This window comes from Hylaeus volcanicus, chromosome 4 (assembly GCF_026283585.1).
Source record: "Hylaeus volcanicus isolate JK05 chromosome 4, UHH_iyHylVolc1.0_haploid, whole genome shotgun sequence".
NCBI classification, from domain to species: Eukaryota; Metazoa; Arthropoda; class Insecta; order Hymenoptera; family Colletidae; genus Hylaeus; species Hylaeus volcanicus.
Genome location: NC_071979.1, coordinates 27,327,582 through 27,343,806, shown reverse-complemented (window position 1 = coordinate 27,343,806; position 16,225 = coordinate 27,327,582). Strand labels below are relative to the sequence as shown.

Sequence of the window (16,225 nt, the reverse complement as noted above, 5' to 3'; positions counted from 1 at the left end):
CAAACTCCGAAATTAGTTCGACCCATTGACCACTAGATGGCTATAGCGTCGCCTGCCCCGTTGAGGCGCTATGTCGCACAATTGTTTTCATTCTATTGGTTATCGTCATTCAGCGTCATTGCGTCAGTGATTTCACATTATTTGAACGAAGTGACGTGTTTGATTTCAGTAAATGCACTTTCTCATAGTGAACAGACATGACAGTACGTGTTGATTGATAATTGTGAACTTCAGATATATTGTATATTCTTAATAGAACCTCCAAGTAGAATTATTTCGTTTCAACATTTGCACTTTAATAGAGAAACGATCTGAACTTTATACGGTCACGCGATACAGAGGACAAGCAAAACGTCAATTCTGGTATATTCTAGAAATAAAGTTGCCTCTCACTTTTGTGAATTCATGAAAAATCATGAGGCCCGCTCAAAGAAGACAACAGGGTTTGCAGTATGGGATTGTTTTGCTTGGTATGCAAGCCATGAATTTTGGTCTTGACAAAATTCCACCAGCTACTTTAATCACAATTATTGGACAAGTGAGTAGTTATTGTTTACTATTGCACACTAGTTTTCCTAGGTAACCTAATCATTTAAGAGTAATCAAATACAAACATCAAATCTCTATTTTTCTAGGTTTTACTATACGTCGGTTTAATACAAGTTCCATGGAATGCAGAGGAAGTGTGTATATCTGCTGCAAAAGTGTTTAAATATAGAAGTTGGAAATCATTTGTCATATCAAATTTTGAACATGGCTCTGATATGCACTTGTATTATAATATGGTGTCTTTAATTTTAAAAGGCGCATACTTAGAACCTATGTATGGAACAATGAATTTTGCTTTCTTATTGGGTATCCTATCGCTTGGATGTAGTGCTATGTACACATGCTTAGGCTATTCATTGACCCAGCTAACTGGAGATTATGGGTACTATACCCAATGTGCTATTGGGTTCTCTGCCGTGTTGTTTGCATTGAAAGTAATTGTGGTTTGTGAAGAACACGATAGAATGCACAATGTTGGAGGTCTCAGAGTTCCCAGCAAAATTGCTGTCTGGGTGGAATTAGTTTTGATTCATCTTCTGGTACCACAATCTTCATTCATGGGACACCTTGGCGGCATCCTGGTTGGCTGCTTATACTGTTACACTTTTGTTGGTGAAATAGTTGACAACTTATTGTGTAACCTGACTGGCACTCCTATTATACATGAGGAACAGTTTTATAGGAGACGAAGTTCATTCTTCAGATGAACAAATTTGGTATTTGTTTCAGAAACTTTGACTATCTGTTTGTAAATTTAAATGTATTTTGATAAAAATATACAATATTTATAACTTACCACGATTATGTTCCTCAGTACTGTACTGAAATATTTATAGTGCTATGTCTATAACTTAAAGAAATGGATGTTTGCGATAATAATACGAAAACCATAATAAAATTGTTTTATTTATTATACATTGTACGAGGACATGAACAAATTGGTATAAGAGCGTCGAACTTATTTTTCTGAATATACTAGAATACTTCTGTATATATGTACATATGAGACAATGTGAAACTACATTCTGTATTACTTTATACTGTAAACAATATTTGTTACTTTATGTAAAAGAATAAATTAATTTTCTATTAGTATAATCGTTAACTTATTTACACTTGAACATTGATTGTATGTATATTTTTTCGCGCGCATTACATAATACATTACGAATAAGAAAACAGATTTATCTACATTATAGTATTTTGTACATAACAAAATAGATCGATAAAAATCAGTCTATATTCTCCATAAATGCAACTCAACTCAATGATGGATGTTTTCGTTCGGTATGTTTACACACAAAATACAATATTTAAAGAATTAATATGAAATTCGTTTAACATGATTTTAAAATTTTATACAATTTATACAATATAACATTAGAAGTTTTCGATCTTATTTCTGGATTTAGCAACGACGTCACTGAAAATGGAATAATAATAAGAATAACCATTAAAGTACATCAATAAGTACAAATAAACTTACAAATTGCTTGATCATCCATCTTGTAAGGGATTTCATAAAATATAAAGTATGAGCACATTTTTTGTAGCATTGTTAAATCATTCTGAACTTCTCCTGTAGTTAAGTAAGATTTAATGTACGGCCTTAGGTCTGTAACAAACAAGTTTAGAATATTAACAGACTGGAAAGATCAATATTGTACAGGAAGTACAATAATTACCATGCTCCCAATTATCCATAATATATGAAATTTTCTGTTTAATTGCGAGCACACTTTCTGCGCTAAGTAAAGGATTTTTACTTTCCGTGTAAGACTTTTTCAATATTTGAGATGAAACAAGTTTTATTTGCCATATAGAAAAACTGTTTGGTTCTTTCTCTATGACTTCTATACTCTTTATCAAATTTACCCATAAGGGAAGGAGGGTAACTTTATCCTTTATTACGCATTCATAAACAATAATAGCAAATGTATGTAAGAACTGTTTTTCGAATTCCGTCATTTCAGAATACTGTCCTTCCGGTTTAGACAAACAACTAGTATTTTTTGAACCGGACGATAATTCAGCAATTTCCATTTTCTCGCTAGAAGAATCAGGTTGCTCGTTCCAACTACAACTGGCTCTGTCAGACGTATCGCTCAAACTTTGAGTTAGATATCCCGAACTATTTTTAGCTAAACTGCCATGGGATTGTGAGCTTAGGCTATCCTCGATTTTAATCTTGTCTTTTTTGGGCCATTGCAAAAAGTATTTTACTATATTCAAGACCGTTTTATTATTTGTAAACGACGTTACGGATTCGGGACGAGCAGCCCATGCGATAACATTTTCCGTTGTTAATGTTTGAGCTATTAAACTTCGAAAACCCTGAAATATTTACAGAAATTATTTTCAGTATACATATATACATATCACAAAATTTCAGAGATAAATAAAAATAATAGAAATTACATGAGGATCTTCTATGTATGGCAAACAACCAGCTCTCTGCTTAACGTCTAAGGATTCACATTTTTTAAGCATATTTTCAAGTTGTTGCCAATTATGACCTTTCTCGAAAACAATTCCCCAATATCTCTCATCTTTCAACTCGATGGTTTTAACACTGCGTAGCTGCGGTAGTAAACATGGCGCTTGAAGCACCAAATCTTGTCCTTCGGCTTCTTTTTCAGATTCGAATGTTAAGTGTATCGTGGCGTAACAATACTGACAACTGTCGATGTCTCTGGGTAAAATTACGCGTGGTTCAGCAGCTAATACGTACAAGTGCCGCAATGCTTGCAAGTGATACCTAAACAATTAATTTAAAAAATGTTAGCACATTGTAATTATAAACAAGTTTCTGTCGATATTGACCTGTTATCGTTGCTGTGTGTTGGGAATTTTGGGAAAAGAGAAATTATGAGAGCAGCTACTGCGCTAGGACTGTTGGAAAGAGTATACTTTCCACCTCCAAGAAACAGTAAACCAAGCGCCATATGTGTTGCTAAATGAGAACCATACGTAACTACGCTACTTGCAGGTCCTACGCGTGTTCTGATATGCCGACATATTCTCATAATCTGTAAAAAAAATTAAATAATTGAAAATTGCATGTAACAATTTGTCCAATTATCAAATTTACCTCTAAATCACCAGTGCCTGCCATTACAGCAGCAGCAGAAAGTAATATAACATTTAAACACGTTTCGATAGTTGATTTCCCTGCTAATTCGGCAATGGTTTTATGCGACAACGCTGTAAACATCTGAGCATAGTTGTATAAAGTTTTGAAGGCATTTCTGTTAGCAGTGCCAGCATACTTTAATCCTAAAGCCATACAAGCTCCCGCTATTATGTTGCAATACGCTTGGCTGTATTTTAGTGAACATTAATTAGTACGAGATAAATTTTATAACGATGTTATTAATATATAATTTATATGCTAACTTCATGGTTTCCAAGTCTACGTTCTGTGCAATTTCAGTCGTTGGTTTCTGCAATCTGTACTTGTATACGATATTGGGTACGTGACTGGAGACCCAAGATTTCGTTGGTTCAATTTCGTTCCAAAGAATTAACGATTTAGCTAATATCCGTAGTAACAAGAAATCGGGTCGTACAAAATCTAGTAAGTATTGAGTGTCAGGAGCTTGCATCCACTCTGCTACTGCTCGATTTCCTGTATTGAAATACATGAGGCCTAGAGCTATCGTTGCTCCAGGACTTGTCACGTCGATGTTTATAGAGTCACCTTCCCTTATTTGATAACTAAAATTGTCAAAACGAGAAGAAGTAGGAATAATCCATTGAATAGAAAAATAATTTTTATGAAAATATGTTTGACTATGATGATACGTTTACCTAGGCGATTTGTATTTGTCTTTTTGCGTTCCAGTGAAAGGCCTAACGTGCCCACCGACCATATAGTAGTGTAAAGTATCTGGTATACTAGCTAAGTCTGGTCCACCTCCACATCCTAGTACTACTAAACCTAATGCTAAACCCGCCGCTAAGGAATACGATTCTCGATCCACACAATTCTTCATTTCTGGGCCTGGAGGTCTACCTAAACGTACGAAATCATTACCAATAGACCATGTTCGTCAATGCTACATATATATTATTTTGCTTGTAACTTAAGATCACAGCGAATATTTACCAATTTCTGACAATAGAGCATGTGAAATATGCCTATGAGCGGTGCCTTGATATACGAGACCAACTCCCATTAAGGCAGCAACCTGAACGTTCTGTTGAACGTTTAATTCAATACTTGTGGGAGGTAGCAGTGTTTCCACGTGAAGTGATAACAATTTAGTCATGGAAACGTTCATCGTACCGCGATGCGTTGCAGACAATCCCAGTAAGAGACCAACACTGGTAGCTTCGTGACATTCAACCAAGTATTCGTACATACTAAAAGGCGCTAAATTTTTCAGATGGCCATTCAAACCGAGTGCCATTAAAAAACCCGAATGTTCAATACCAAATTCTCCTTGCTGCTGTTTATTATACACTATCCACGTTGAATCTATATTCGACGCGTCTGGATGAATACGAAGACCTGCAGCTACACCATTGTGAAATAATGGCCATAGATTCATATTTGGTGGAACGTCTATGTGCGCTAGCTCTACGGTGGTTCCACGAGGCGGTGCTTTTCCTACGCGCATAATACTACTTTACAACTATTCAAGTATGCTAGAGATATAATTATGTTTTATTCTTACCAGTCAAGCATAGTCGAGGAATTGGTAATTGTTCTGTGATAATAGGAATCGAAGTTCTAAGCGTAAACATGCCTCTCGCCACTGGAAGTGCCATTGTTCTCGTGCACAGCGCGTGCAAATGTTTCTCCTGCTCCTCTATAAATTCATGATCGCTTACGTCTGGTCTCTGTACTATTACTATTCTCACTGGCTTTGAAGAATTGAGAAGTTTTCGAACTTCTGCTACCCTGTGATCTTTGTTGAATCTCAGTTTTAATACCTGCAAAACATTATAATTAATACATGTTAGAATTGAGAATATAAATATTCTTCTAACATACAGCGTCATCAAATTCCATGCCGTCGTCTTGCTCAGGATCCTTGATCGAATAATTTTTGCCTTCGTTTTCCATGTATTGATTAGATCTAGACGATTTTAGATGTTTGCTTAACGCAGCTAAATCTTGACGATCTACCAATTCGTACGCTTGCATCGGCCAATTCGATGGAGGGCGTTCCCTGCATCTATACATCACGTCTTTCAACAGCAGCGATACACCAGGTGGCAATATATCAAGATCTTTTTTAGTCATACCTGTAACCAAATATTTCTATTTTAAATTAAAGTTTAAAGTTGATAATATTTCAAACGCGAGAGACCTACCCATTTCGTGATACAGTAACACTATTCTATCCGACGTAGAATGTTCAATCTTTTTAAATATTTCTTTTTCGGGTTTACTTCCATTTTCCTGGAAGTCTATCCGACTACCAACTGGTATTATGTGTTTTACAAATTTATCAATTTCCAGCATGTTGACTTTGTTTTCGTTTGCTACCAATGCCGTTAAGTAAACAATGTTTTTCGTTTTTGAGTTTACATGTTTCAAATAAGGAAACGGCGCCGTTTCTACTTTATTCAATAAGTTATTTAACGTTTCGAATATATTCGGTGGTTCTGACGACACATAATTGGGTACAGTGATTTTCTGTAACTCCGCCTCTCCGATTTGCGAAGCAGTATTTCTTAAATGTCGAAGGGAAGGGAAATCGAGAAAATAATGATGAGCGTACATCGTGAACTTCAAGTCTGAACTTAACTGGTACAGTAACTGTGCGAGTAAAGGTAAACTTTCGGACATCACACAATTTAATTTTAATTCTTCGTATAACAAGTGCAACGAGAATAAAACGAATGGAAAATATGGAAATAAAATCGATTGTACATTTATTTTTCCTGTGCTGGTAGATTCTGCGATACTCAGCACAGGTGGTTGAAACGAGTATGATGTTTTTTGAAGACCAAGTATATTCGAAATAAAACCTTGGGAATTGCCATTCTTAATAGAATTTATCATGTATATCCAATCGTCACTAGATCCAGAATTGTTTGTTTTCTGTTTTTTCGGCGCCACCATAGGACTATTGCGTTCGCCAAGTTGATCTTTTTCATTAGTTTGTATCAATTGCAACTTCTCAACTTCGTATCCCAATAACGTAAATAAAACTACGAGAAAAAGATACCATTCTTTATCTGGTGAGAAATCTTGAGGTCCTGGAGCATTTCGAGCTCCATACCATTTTACTAATAATTGCATTGCTAGATCTTTTTGCAAAACGCTCTTTAATGTTTGCAAACATTTAGTAACTGTGAACAAAATTAATTTATAAGGATGCATGCGATAGTTACGTGTAATCTACTACCACAAAATTAAATTCACGCTTACCTAGAGGAGATGTACTAGACGTTGGCAGCGTTATCCGAAAGAAATTCTTTCTTCCATATTCTAACGTAACTTTATTTCCTACTGCTTCTTTTAAAAGCAGAAAATTAGAGTCTATCAAAGAATTTTCTAATAGCATAGGCGGCCTCGCGCAATTCCCTCCTACAGGACTTAGCAAGTGCAATCCTTCCTCGAACTTAATGTCATGAGAAACCGCGCAGTTTTGAGAGATCAATGAACTTCGTCGTGGAAATGGAGAGCCTAATTTATGGTTAATACTGGATAGAAAGTAATTGCATCCAGTTAGATTTGGTAGTATTCCTGTTACATGCAATTTGCCAACATAAGTCATGCCAGAATATAATACAACTGCGTTTGATAAGTCCATTGTTGCTATCATATGCAAATTCTACGACAGAATAATTTATTTTACGCTTACAATTATAATAAAATATCGCACAAAAAAAATTTTAATAAATACTAACTGGTACGCTGACGGCATCCTTCGCTACGATACTTGTTACCATTCCAAAAATAATTTGTTGTTGTTTGTTAGTTTTCTCAAGTCTCACTAGAAAAAGTTGCGATCGATGTGGAACTAAATAGCACAAGTAACTTTGTCCAACGAGATCAGATGATAGAAAAACTTTAGACGCCCGACCAGACACGACGTCCCTTAAAAGAAAAGGGTGGAACTATTAAGTATATCTTATGACATTTAGCATAATAGTATCGATTAATATAATATTCACTTTGGAATCCCAACATTTTCACTCCACACGTGATCAAGACAAATTTCAGGATACAAAGGTTTACTTGGTGTAATAATATCTTGCAGCTGTATGTTACTACAATTTCCCATATGACTATTCTGTGTATGGCTTAATGCAGTAGCCATAACTGTGTGATGTAATCTAGTGTGATGAAGAGACGAACTAGCTGGCGCACCGAGTAAAGGTGAGAAACCAGAATGGGTAGGCGATTGACAACGCGAAATAGTCGCCATTGGACTCTGTGACCTTGAATGTTGCTGTTGTTGCTGAGAAGGCGACGGTCCTCCGGAACAAGTAGTATAAGATGTTCGAGAACCGAACGGACTATTCGATATTCCCAATCCTATAGTACTTAATTGTGGATTTGGTACTCCTAAAAATGCAAACATAACGTTAATCATAAATTTTGAATTGTAATAATCTTTCTAAATGGTGACTTCGCAAAAAAAAAGTAAAACTGTGATTTACCAAATATACTTAAGTGTCCTTTATTTGTACAACTCTTGTTATATGAAATACTATTTCCGATATTTAATGGCGAGGCGCTCGCTGATTGATTATATATACTAGGAATAGAGTCGCTAGTTCCACAAACCAGTTGGCACTCTTCTACTGAAGCCTTACGTATTTTATATACAGAATGTAAACCACTCTTTGTGTCATATATCACAGCCAATGATGGTTCAGAACTAGTAAATACAATCTGTTGATTCGAATCATACATGTATGATATGTTTCCTGAAATGATTATAATTGTATGAACCTTGTAGCTTTTAATCTTGCATACTATAATGGAATTGATCAAATATATAACAATACCATGCTTAATAAGTACAGGACAAATTTCATCTAAAGGATGCATGAGAGAAAATGCCACTGGTAAGTTTGTGTCACCATGTGACTGCAATCTGTTTCCATCTAATGATGATGTATGTCTATACAAAAAAAAATATCAAATATTATCAAAAATTTATCTTCCAAACACTGACATTTTTAAAAATAAACTTTTAATTCAAACCTTATTTCTGATGTAGGAACTTGTGATTTTTCCAATAGAATTCCATATTTTGTTGACCAAACAGCAGACACCTGAATCACAACAGAATTATAAACCCGTTTATAATGAAAAGTCTAAAATTGTGATATCATTATAATCACCTGAAATTGTAAACTGGATACATAATCCTCTCCAGTTTCAGTAAACACTTTAAGAGTGTATGAATCAATCAAACAAATGCATTCTACTGTTTTATCATTACTTTCTTCACTTTCAAAATCTTTTGCTTTCAGCGAATGATCAGGTACACTGGTATGAAATTTACACCACAATGCATGTTTAATATCTGTTTCACAGGTGTAAGTTGTCTGTAATACCTGGGTAGTTTGATTACCCTTTGAATGGATTGCAACTTTGCCTGAGCAATATAATTCTTCTTCTCCACATCTATCATTCTCACGTACAATCCAAAACTCTTTCTGCAAAATTATTATCACTTATCAAAAACTTCAAATTTTTAACTCTAGAAAAAGCAAGAGATGACTCTCTTGGTCTGTGACACAACTTTTTCAGTTTTTCTAGAATTAACTATTTAACATCCACTTTATTTAAGATTGTTAACTTACAGGTGACTTTTCTGAAATATTGACTTGACTTAATTTATGTAACAGAACACTTTCCCCTGCTGTTTGATTATTTAATGCTTGTTGACTAATTACAGGTTCAGGGTGCCTTAAAATTGTTTTTCTTCCACCAGGAGCATATTCCTTCAAAAACACATATTATATTATTATAGTTATATTTGTTCGATGAGTTATCTGTATGCCTGAATTAATATACAATTTTTTTAAGGGTACCTTATAAAAATAAATTTTGTTTGATTACTTTCTAACCTAGAAAATGTACGACTTACCACCGGTTCTGAGGCGGCAATCATCTTCTCCCTAGTTTCATCCAGATTTGCAGACTATGGTTGTTGAAAACCAGAAGAACAATATTATTCAATATTTATTTAAGATTGCAATATAGAGATAGGTGAAAATGTGTTTGCCGATACAATGTTATTAAATGATGCGTCACTAAGGACGTCGCCATATTGAAATGTACATATACATACTATCTAGTATATGTATATGGTTACTGGTGTATACAATATAAAAAATTTACATACAATCCAAAACAATACACCAATTAAAGACATGATCAATATATACCATTGTTCCCTTACCTGATTAATAAAATTTTCATTGATAATAATAGTGCAATTTTTTATTATAAATTAAGATACAGATATTAAAATGAAAAGTATAAATATTACATTTATTACTTATACAATACTGATTGTTAATATAATTTATGCCGCTCGATAAAGCTTAAAATTGCGTAACTAATAAAATTATATATTTATATGATGAAACAGTATAATACTGTAGTTCGAAAAGTATACAACAATCATGAATGTCTTTACGATCATAGAAATTAATTTAAAGAATAAACATATTAATTAGAAACTAATCGAGTCCCAATAATGTTATCACAGTTAAAAAATATACAAACGCAAAGAAACAATGTCAACGTTCCTTTAGTATCTTTACATTGAAGCTGCTATTAAACAATATCGGTAACGGTACATCGCTACTACTTAAATATGAAATTGCTGGATACACATATATGCAATTCGTTATCGTATGATTATAAAAATCGATGTAATCATTTATACGTGTAAAGAGTTTATAGATTTATTTTACCAAGGCATACATATTTACAAATACTTTGCAAAATTGTTACTGTAGATAGAAATTACATCATCTTTTCCCTATAACGTTAAATTGATTAACTAAAGCACTTCATTTTTAGTTCAACAAAAATTGATTGCTCTATTATATTAAATACAATATAACTATAAATAGTATAAAAAAAATAAACGTATAACTTGTAAAGATGGACTTTTAAAATGAAATTTTTCATTAAAAACCTAAAGATAAATATAGTACTTAGTTTTACTTATTTAAGTGCATTTTACTTTGGAAACCTTTTTTATGTACATTTCCAAGGAACCTTAATAAATAAATATTTGCATATAAAAAGTTTGATAACCATTCGAAATATACGGTAAATCATATTGCGTTCCTCTTCGGTATTGAGTTTTCCTTCGATTCGATAAATATCCGTATTTCAATGATTCCTTGGAATATATTTTCGTTTGAAAGGAAAAGATAAAATGATGATTTACAAAACTGCGATATTAAAAGCATTCAAAAAGCACTGTTAACACGGTACATGTTAATTTTTGTGCTGAATGTGCCATTACTTATGTGTTGTACTTAAATTATTTCTCATAACATTTTAAATCTTTCTAAACTAAATTCAAAATGTTTTACGATGAATTGCCCTTGTACCACCTTCCTCGTATTCTCTTTTACTAACCCACATCTTCTTAAATGTATCTAAAGAAGCCAAAATAGATCCACCAATCCAAGTACTGTATAACCGTTCTTGAGGTGCTGATATCTACGTATTACAATTGAAATATTATTATTTGAGGAAGTTTTAAGAAGAAACAATACTTCAGTATTAATTAAATATCATACCCACCCTAATTTTTACATCTTTTGGTGCCATTTTACGAATTTCGGATAACAATCTATCACCGAATCCCTAATACATATAAAAAATATTTAATATTACTCAATATGAATGTAACATATATTATGTATTATTACAAATAAAAATACATTAACTTCATACGTACGCGGAATAATGTTGATCCTCCCGACAGGACAATATTTTGGAACAGAACCTTCCTCAAATCAAGATCAGATTTTTGAATAGAATACGTCAATACTTCGTGAAGACCTTCGCACTCCTCTCCAATCAAGTCTGGTCTAAAGAGGACTTCAGGAGCTCTAAATCGAGCTGGACCAATCTATTGTAAATAAGTGTCATATTCTGTATACAATCAGACAATATAAAATAGCTCTATAATATACAATTATAAAAATAAATTCAGTAAATCACAAGCATAATCTACAACTGATGTACTACTAACAAGTTATATTATTACCTTCAGATAACTTCCATCAGGCAATACATATTGGAACTTCTCTGTATCAATTGTTTCTTCTTTCTGAGGATTACTAGCAAGGTAGCACGCTCGTTCTTTAATTGTCCTAACAATCTCAAATTCTGCTGTAGTTTTGAAATTAATACCCTCTTTACGTAGAAGAAGTCGAAGATGCCTCGTGACATCGCGTCCTGCTATATCAACCCTCATAATACTGTGAGGCATAGCAAAACCTTCGTAGATAGGTACCGCGTGAGTAACACCATCTCCAGCATCTAAAACAACTCCCGTTGTTCGACCTGTGGCGTATCTGATAAATTTGAATAAAAAAATATTATTCATAATATTGTGATACTACTAAATTATGTAAAAAATGAAATTCATAAATCGAACACCTACAAGCTAAGTACAGCTTGCATGGAGATAAATAGAGCCGGAACATTGAAGGTGTCGAAAAATATTTCTGCAGCTTTTTCTCGATTTTTCATTGGATTAAGGGGTGCTTCCGTTAATAGAACCGGATGGTCTTCGCTAAAGGTAGCTAATTGGTCTTTACTATATACATAAGACCAGATTCTTTCCATGTCATTCCACTCTGTGACAACTCCATGTTCCATTGGATAACGAAGAGATAAAAGGCCACGATGTTCCTCTGCTATTGGACCCACAAAAAGATCGCCTTCCAAAGCACCGGCCATAACACGTACATGTTTGGGTCTGCCAATGCTACAATAAGTTCATATTGTTACTAAAAAGCATTCTTCCTGAATTGATAATGTTATAATAATAATATATCGTATGAAAATTTCGAAAATATAGGGTTACGTTACTACTGACTATATCAGTAACCTTCAAGTAAACAGAACAACTGTCAAGAATATTAATTAGGTGGAATGAAACGGTCTACTTACTAGTTTGGGAATCTGCATTTTGGTATTTGATCGCCTGCGAATCCTGCTTTAATTACACCAGAACCCTAAAATATGTAAAAGATCACGTAATAGTATCAGTATCGATTTTAAATACGAAATTATTGTATAGTTTCGAAAGAATTGAAATCATTTGTTGTACGAGATATTCGGGAAGAAATATTAATACTAATACTAATTTAACAGAACGATACGAAATTACTTTCAGAAAGTTAATAATATGAACAGTGTTGGCAATTTCGAGGAGAAAGTGCGAAATTTTTGGCGTTACTTAGGAAGCCGACATTACGGTATGATTCAATTTGACATACCGATACAAAGAATGTAAAAAGTGAAAGATTTTTTAAAAATTTGGCAGTGTCGCTTACATTGTCAATAACAACAGGCTGATTAACTATCATATCATAGGGCTCCATAATTATTTAAAATATGCACTATTTTATGTAAGAACTTTGAAAATTCACAACCGTAACCCCACAGTCACACACCTATTCTCTGGTGAGGTCTGAAGGGAGTTATTGACAGCTAAGCGAAGCAAAATTACTTCTTACTAGCCACGAGCAGGATTGCCAATAGTATTTACGTTCAAATTTATAATTCGAATATCAAAGTCGAATCAAATGGAATATAACTCGAAATATGAGCATTTGAAATAATTTCAAATTTCATTAGTTTCATTATTTTCAAATTATCAAATCAAATATTTTAATACAATAAATAATAAGACATAAATTATGAACTACTTATTAAGAAACACTGTACATGATTAATAAAATTGATCGCTGGCGATTTATTGGTCGAGTTAATAAATAAAAATGCTTCAAAATTTTAAATGTGTTTATTTCAAGGTGACTTAATATTACAGAATCTATTTTATTTATCGAGTCACAGCCAAGATTGAAAAGTTTCTTATGTGTTTAACTATTTCACATTGAAATAATCAAGAATCAATATTTCTTCTTTATTACATTAATATTAACTTATTTGTAACTATTTTTCCCTAGATTGTAAACATATATTCATCATGCAAACACTATAAAAACTAAGTATAAATAAAACAATATAAATGCAAAACTGGTGTTAAAAATATAGAAATTATAGACAATTTTATTTTGTACAGACTCAAGTATTATTGCAATGTTTACTTATACTTAAGTTCATAATTAAAATAGTCTTCACACATAATAAACTTTATGTGATTATAATACATGTTATAAGTGAGTGTTCAAACATGCTTCTGTGTAGCTTAATGCATCTCTATTGCAATGTTTCTTATAATTTCTTAAAAGCAACAGAAATGTTTTAGGATTCGTATTTTAATGATCCACTCTGTATACTTGTATTTTATGAAAATCTTTCTAAATCTCCTTTTTAAATTCTTTTTTTCTTCTCGTATTTTATGGAAACAATGTCTTTTGATTTCGCTATTATTAAAGTAGTACTCATGGAAGTAAGTATACATAATATATAACTCTACAATTAATAAATTTCTGCCATAAGTAGCACAACTAAAGAAGTCCAACCAGTGAACGGGTGACTACCCTTGCCTTCTCCTAGAGTATCTCCATAGTTTTCCCACATGTATCCAGATTTTTTGTATTGCTTGATGACGTTCTGTATTAAATTCTTCCTTAAATTCTGATAAACAGTTTTTGCGTTGTCCTGATAAGGACCTTCGATATTGGAATAATACCGTGTCGCTCGTACTGTTAAATAATTTAGATTCATCCAAATAGCTCCTCGCCAATAAGGAGCATCGTGTTCAGTATTATATTTCATGTATAATGGCGATGTCTTTGTAAGCGAGCGTAAACCATATTTCGTCCACAAAAGATTGGGATTCGTTAAGTCCTGTAATATTTTGCCTAACTGTGGCGACTCAGGGCCAATTATTTGCAAAATAAATGGGAACAATGAAACGTAACCGAAAGATGTATCCACGTATCTTAAAGTTGGATCTTCCGAGACAATCCGTATCATCTCTGACGATTGTGCATGCGATCTTGGAGGTGGAACTGGTCTTCGTAAAGATACTTTGTCAGTATGCAATCCAAAGTCAGCATACATTTGCGTATTTGGGGACCAATGTAGAGCATTTAATAAATCATTATCTGATAAATATTGGTAGGTCTCGTGATACTTATCGTTCGGATGATTTAAAATTTCGCTAATTTGAAACATAATATCGGCGGCAAATGCAATCCAGCAACGTAAGTCAACGTGTCGTTCGTCGATGTTTGGATGAGAGGCTCTAGGATAATCGTCTAATCCAGATGTGAGTGTCTTTGGATTTAGTTCTCTATTGGTAGTTCCATCTCTACCTCGCCATCTGTATGTACTTGGCAAGTCTCCAACTTGCGTAGTATTAAACCAATTAAACCATGCTTGAAGGCGAGGATACAATCTATCGAGAAATTCATAATGTTTATTCAACATTTCCTTACGATTGTGTTTAAGAATGAAATCCAAAGTTAAGAAAAACGTTGGAGGATTAGCATTCGTATTTATTTGAGTCACGAACTCGTCTGGGACTTTCGCTAGAGCTTCTTGACCCAAAATCATTTCTCTCGGAATCCAGCCTTCGACGTTCATCAAATCAAACCAATGATTTATGATATCTAATTCGATTTCTAAGTCCCAGGCTGCTATGAGTAAGCCATGGAATCCTTCATCCCACAAGAAACCTCGTGGAAAGAAACTTCTACTAGGTACAGCGGTATACAAAGGTGCTTTCCAATAAGGCACAGGTCCTTTAGTATATTGGCTCTGTACTTGTGAATTTCCATAGAAATAGCCTATGGAGCCTAACATATTCGACAGTGCCATTTTCGCGAATGCAATTTCGTCTTCTGTGTAACCTTTCGATCTCAATTTAAATATTTCTTCGAATTTCGTGTCGAATAATTTTCGTTGCTTTTCCAAAGTACGATCGTAATTTTTTCCAGTTAATTTATCGATCCTATTTATAAAACTACCCGACTCGTAACTGACTTCGATTTCGAAAGGAATTTTTCCTGTTATTTGGGTTACAATAAAATTTGGATTTTTATTTTTTTCATCAGACGATAATGGTATTTGTTCACCTGCTAGAACTATATGTTTCTTTGAAGAACCTTTTTGAGATGCTATTCTAAGGTTTTGAAGCACAGTTTCTTTCAATAGATTCAACCCAGGGGCAACAGTTGACAAAAAAGAGTGCTCTTCTACAGTCCCGTGTATTACATTAAAATCTATGGTAAAGGAGCCCAATCCTTGGGTGTTTCCTCCTAAGCCTGTTATATGGTTCTCATCACCAAGATTAGCTTTAATCCATCCCTTGGTATGTTCCTCAATGGCAGTGTAAAAAAGTAATGAAATTTCTTCCCCATCCCTCATTCCATTTTCAGATGTTACAGCAATTCTTGCTGTCCAATCTCCTCCATGTGTACCACCAGGTCTCTTGACAAATGTAGTATTTAAAACAGCAGAATTATCCACTATTTCCTGGACACCAAAAGATCTTCCATCATGTTCTAACCAGGCATATCTAAA

General features: G+C 33.7%; 4 protein-coding genes across 4 annotated transcripts in view; 1 reads left to right on the top strand and 3 right to left on the bottom strand.

Moving 5' to 3' along the window:
- Positions 1-100: 100 nt before the first annotated feature.
- Positions 101-1,641, top strand: LOC128875085 (rhomboid-related protein 4-like). Its single transcript, XM_054120414.1, has 2 exons — positions 101-538; positions 636-1,641. Exons 1-2 carry the CDS (start codon positions 416-418, stop codon positions 1,254-1,256), a joined length of 744 nt encoding a protein of 247 aa, XP_053976389.1. The 5' UTR covers positions 101-415; the 3' UTR covers positions 1,257-1,641.
- A 146-nt stretch (positions 1,642-1,787) lies between these two features.
- On the bottom strand, positions 1,788-9,787 carry LOC128875084 (anaphase-promoting complex subunit 1). Its single transcript, XM_054120412.1, has 21 exons — positions 9,615-9,787; positions 9,328-9,468; positions 8,863-9,180; positions 8,723-8,793; positions 8,524-8,639; positions 8,173-8,442; positions 7,684-8,077; positions 7,417-7,606; positions 6,935-7,340; positions 5,872-6,855; positions 5,549-5,802; positions 5,229-5,487; positions 4,658-5,161; positions 4,360-4,564; positions 3,946-4,266; positions 3,641-3,869; positions 3,373-3,578; positions 2,968-3,307; positions 2,235-2,883; positions 2,036-2,164; positions 1,788-1,972 (listed from the first exon to the last, which is right to left on the bottom strand). The coding sequence occupies exons 1-21, from the start codon at positions 9,636-9,638 to the stop codon at positions 1,887-1,889; spliced, it is 6,096 nt and encodes a 2,031-aa protein (XP_053976387.1). The 5' UTR covers positions 9,639-9,787; the 3' UTR covers positions 1,788-1,886.
- A 639-nt stretch (positions 9,788-10,426) lies between these two features.
- LOC128875977 (actin-related protein 1) lies at positions 10,427-13,223 on the bottom strand. The gene is made up of 7 exons (XM_054122045.1): positions 13,063-13,223; positions 12,677-12,741; positions 12,165-12,491; positions 11,766-12,075; positions 11,454-11,627; positions 11,297-11,359; positions 10,427-11,212 (listed from the first exon to the last, which is right to left on the bottom strand). The coding sequence occupies exons 1-7, from the start codon at positions 13,108-13,110 to the stop codon at positions 11,069-11,071; spliced, it is 1,131 nt and encodes a 376-aa protein (XP_053978020.1). The 5' UTR covers positions 13,111-13,223; the 3' UTR covers positions 10,427-11,068.
- Positions 13,224-13,769: 546 nt separating this feature from the next.
- Positions 13,770-16,225, bottom strand: part of LOC128875565 (uncharacterized) — a 3,338-nt gene continuing 882 nt past the window's right edge. The window contains exon 4 of the mRNA XM_054121239.1: positions 13,770-16,220. Coding sequence (XP_053977214.1) covers positions 14,174-16,220 — 2,047 coding nt within the window. The 3' untranslated portion in view covers positions 13,770-14,173. The remainder of the gene's footprint in view (positions 16,221-16,225) is intronic.

What these genes read in the sequence shown, in the direction of transcription:
- LOC128875085 (XM_054120414.1), top strand. Translation starts at nt 416, where the DNA reads ATGAGGCCCGCTCAAAGAAGACAACAGGGTTTGCAGTATGGGATTGTT. An exon ending in TAATCACAATTATTGGACAA is followed by an intron (nt 539 to 635) that starts GTGAGTAGTTAT and finishes CTATTTTTCTAG; the next exon opens with GTTTTACTATACGTCGGTTT.
- LOC128875084 (XM_054120412.1), bottom strand. Translation starts at nt 9,638, where the DNA reads ATGATTGCCGCCTCAGAACCGGTG. An exon ending in AGGACACTTAAGTATATTTG is followed by an intron (nt 8,078 to 8,172) that starts GTAAATCACAGT and finishes TTGCATTTTTAG; the next exon opens with GAGTACCAAATCCACAATTA. An exon ending in GTAGACTTGGAAACCATGAA is followed by an intron (nt 3,870 to 3,945) that starts GTTAGCATATAA and finishes ACTAAAATACAG; the next exon opens with CCAAGCGTATTGCAACATAA.
- LOC128875977 (XM_054122045.1), bottom strand. Translation starts at nt 13,110, where the DNA reads ATGGAGCCCTATGATATGATAGTTAATCAGCCTGTTGTTATTGACAAT. An exon ending in CTGATGGAAGTTATCTGAAG is followed by an intron (nt 11,628 to 11,765) that starts GTAATAATATAA and finishes TATTTACAATAG; the next exon opens with ATTGGTCCAGCTCGATTTAG. An exon ending in GAGGATCAACATTATTCCGC is followed by an intron (nt 11,360 to 11,453) that starts GTACGTATGAAG and finishes TATATGTATTAG; the next exon opens with GGATTCGGTGATAGATTGTT.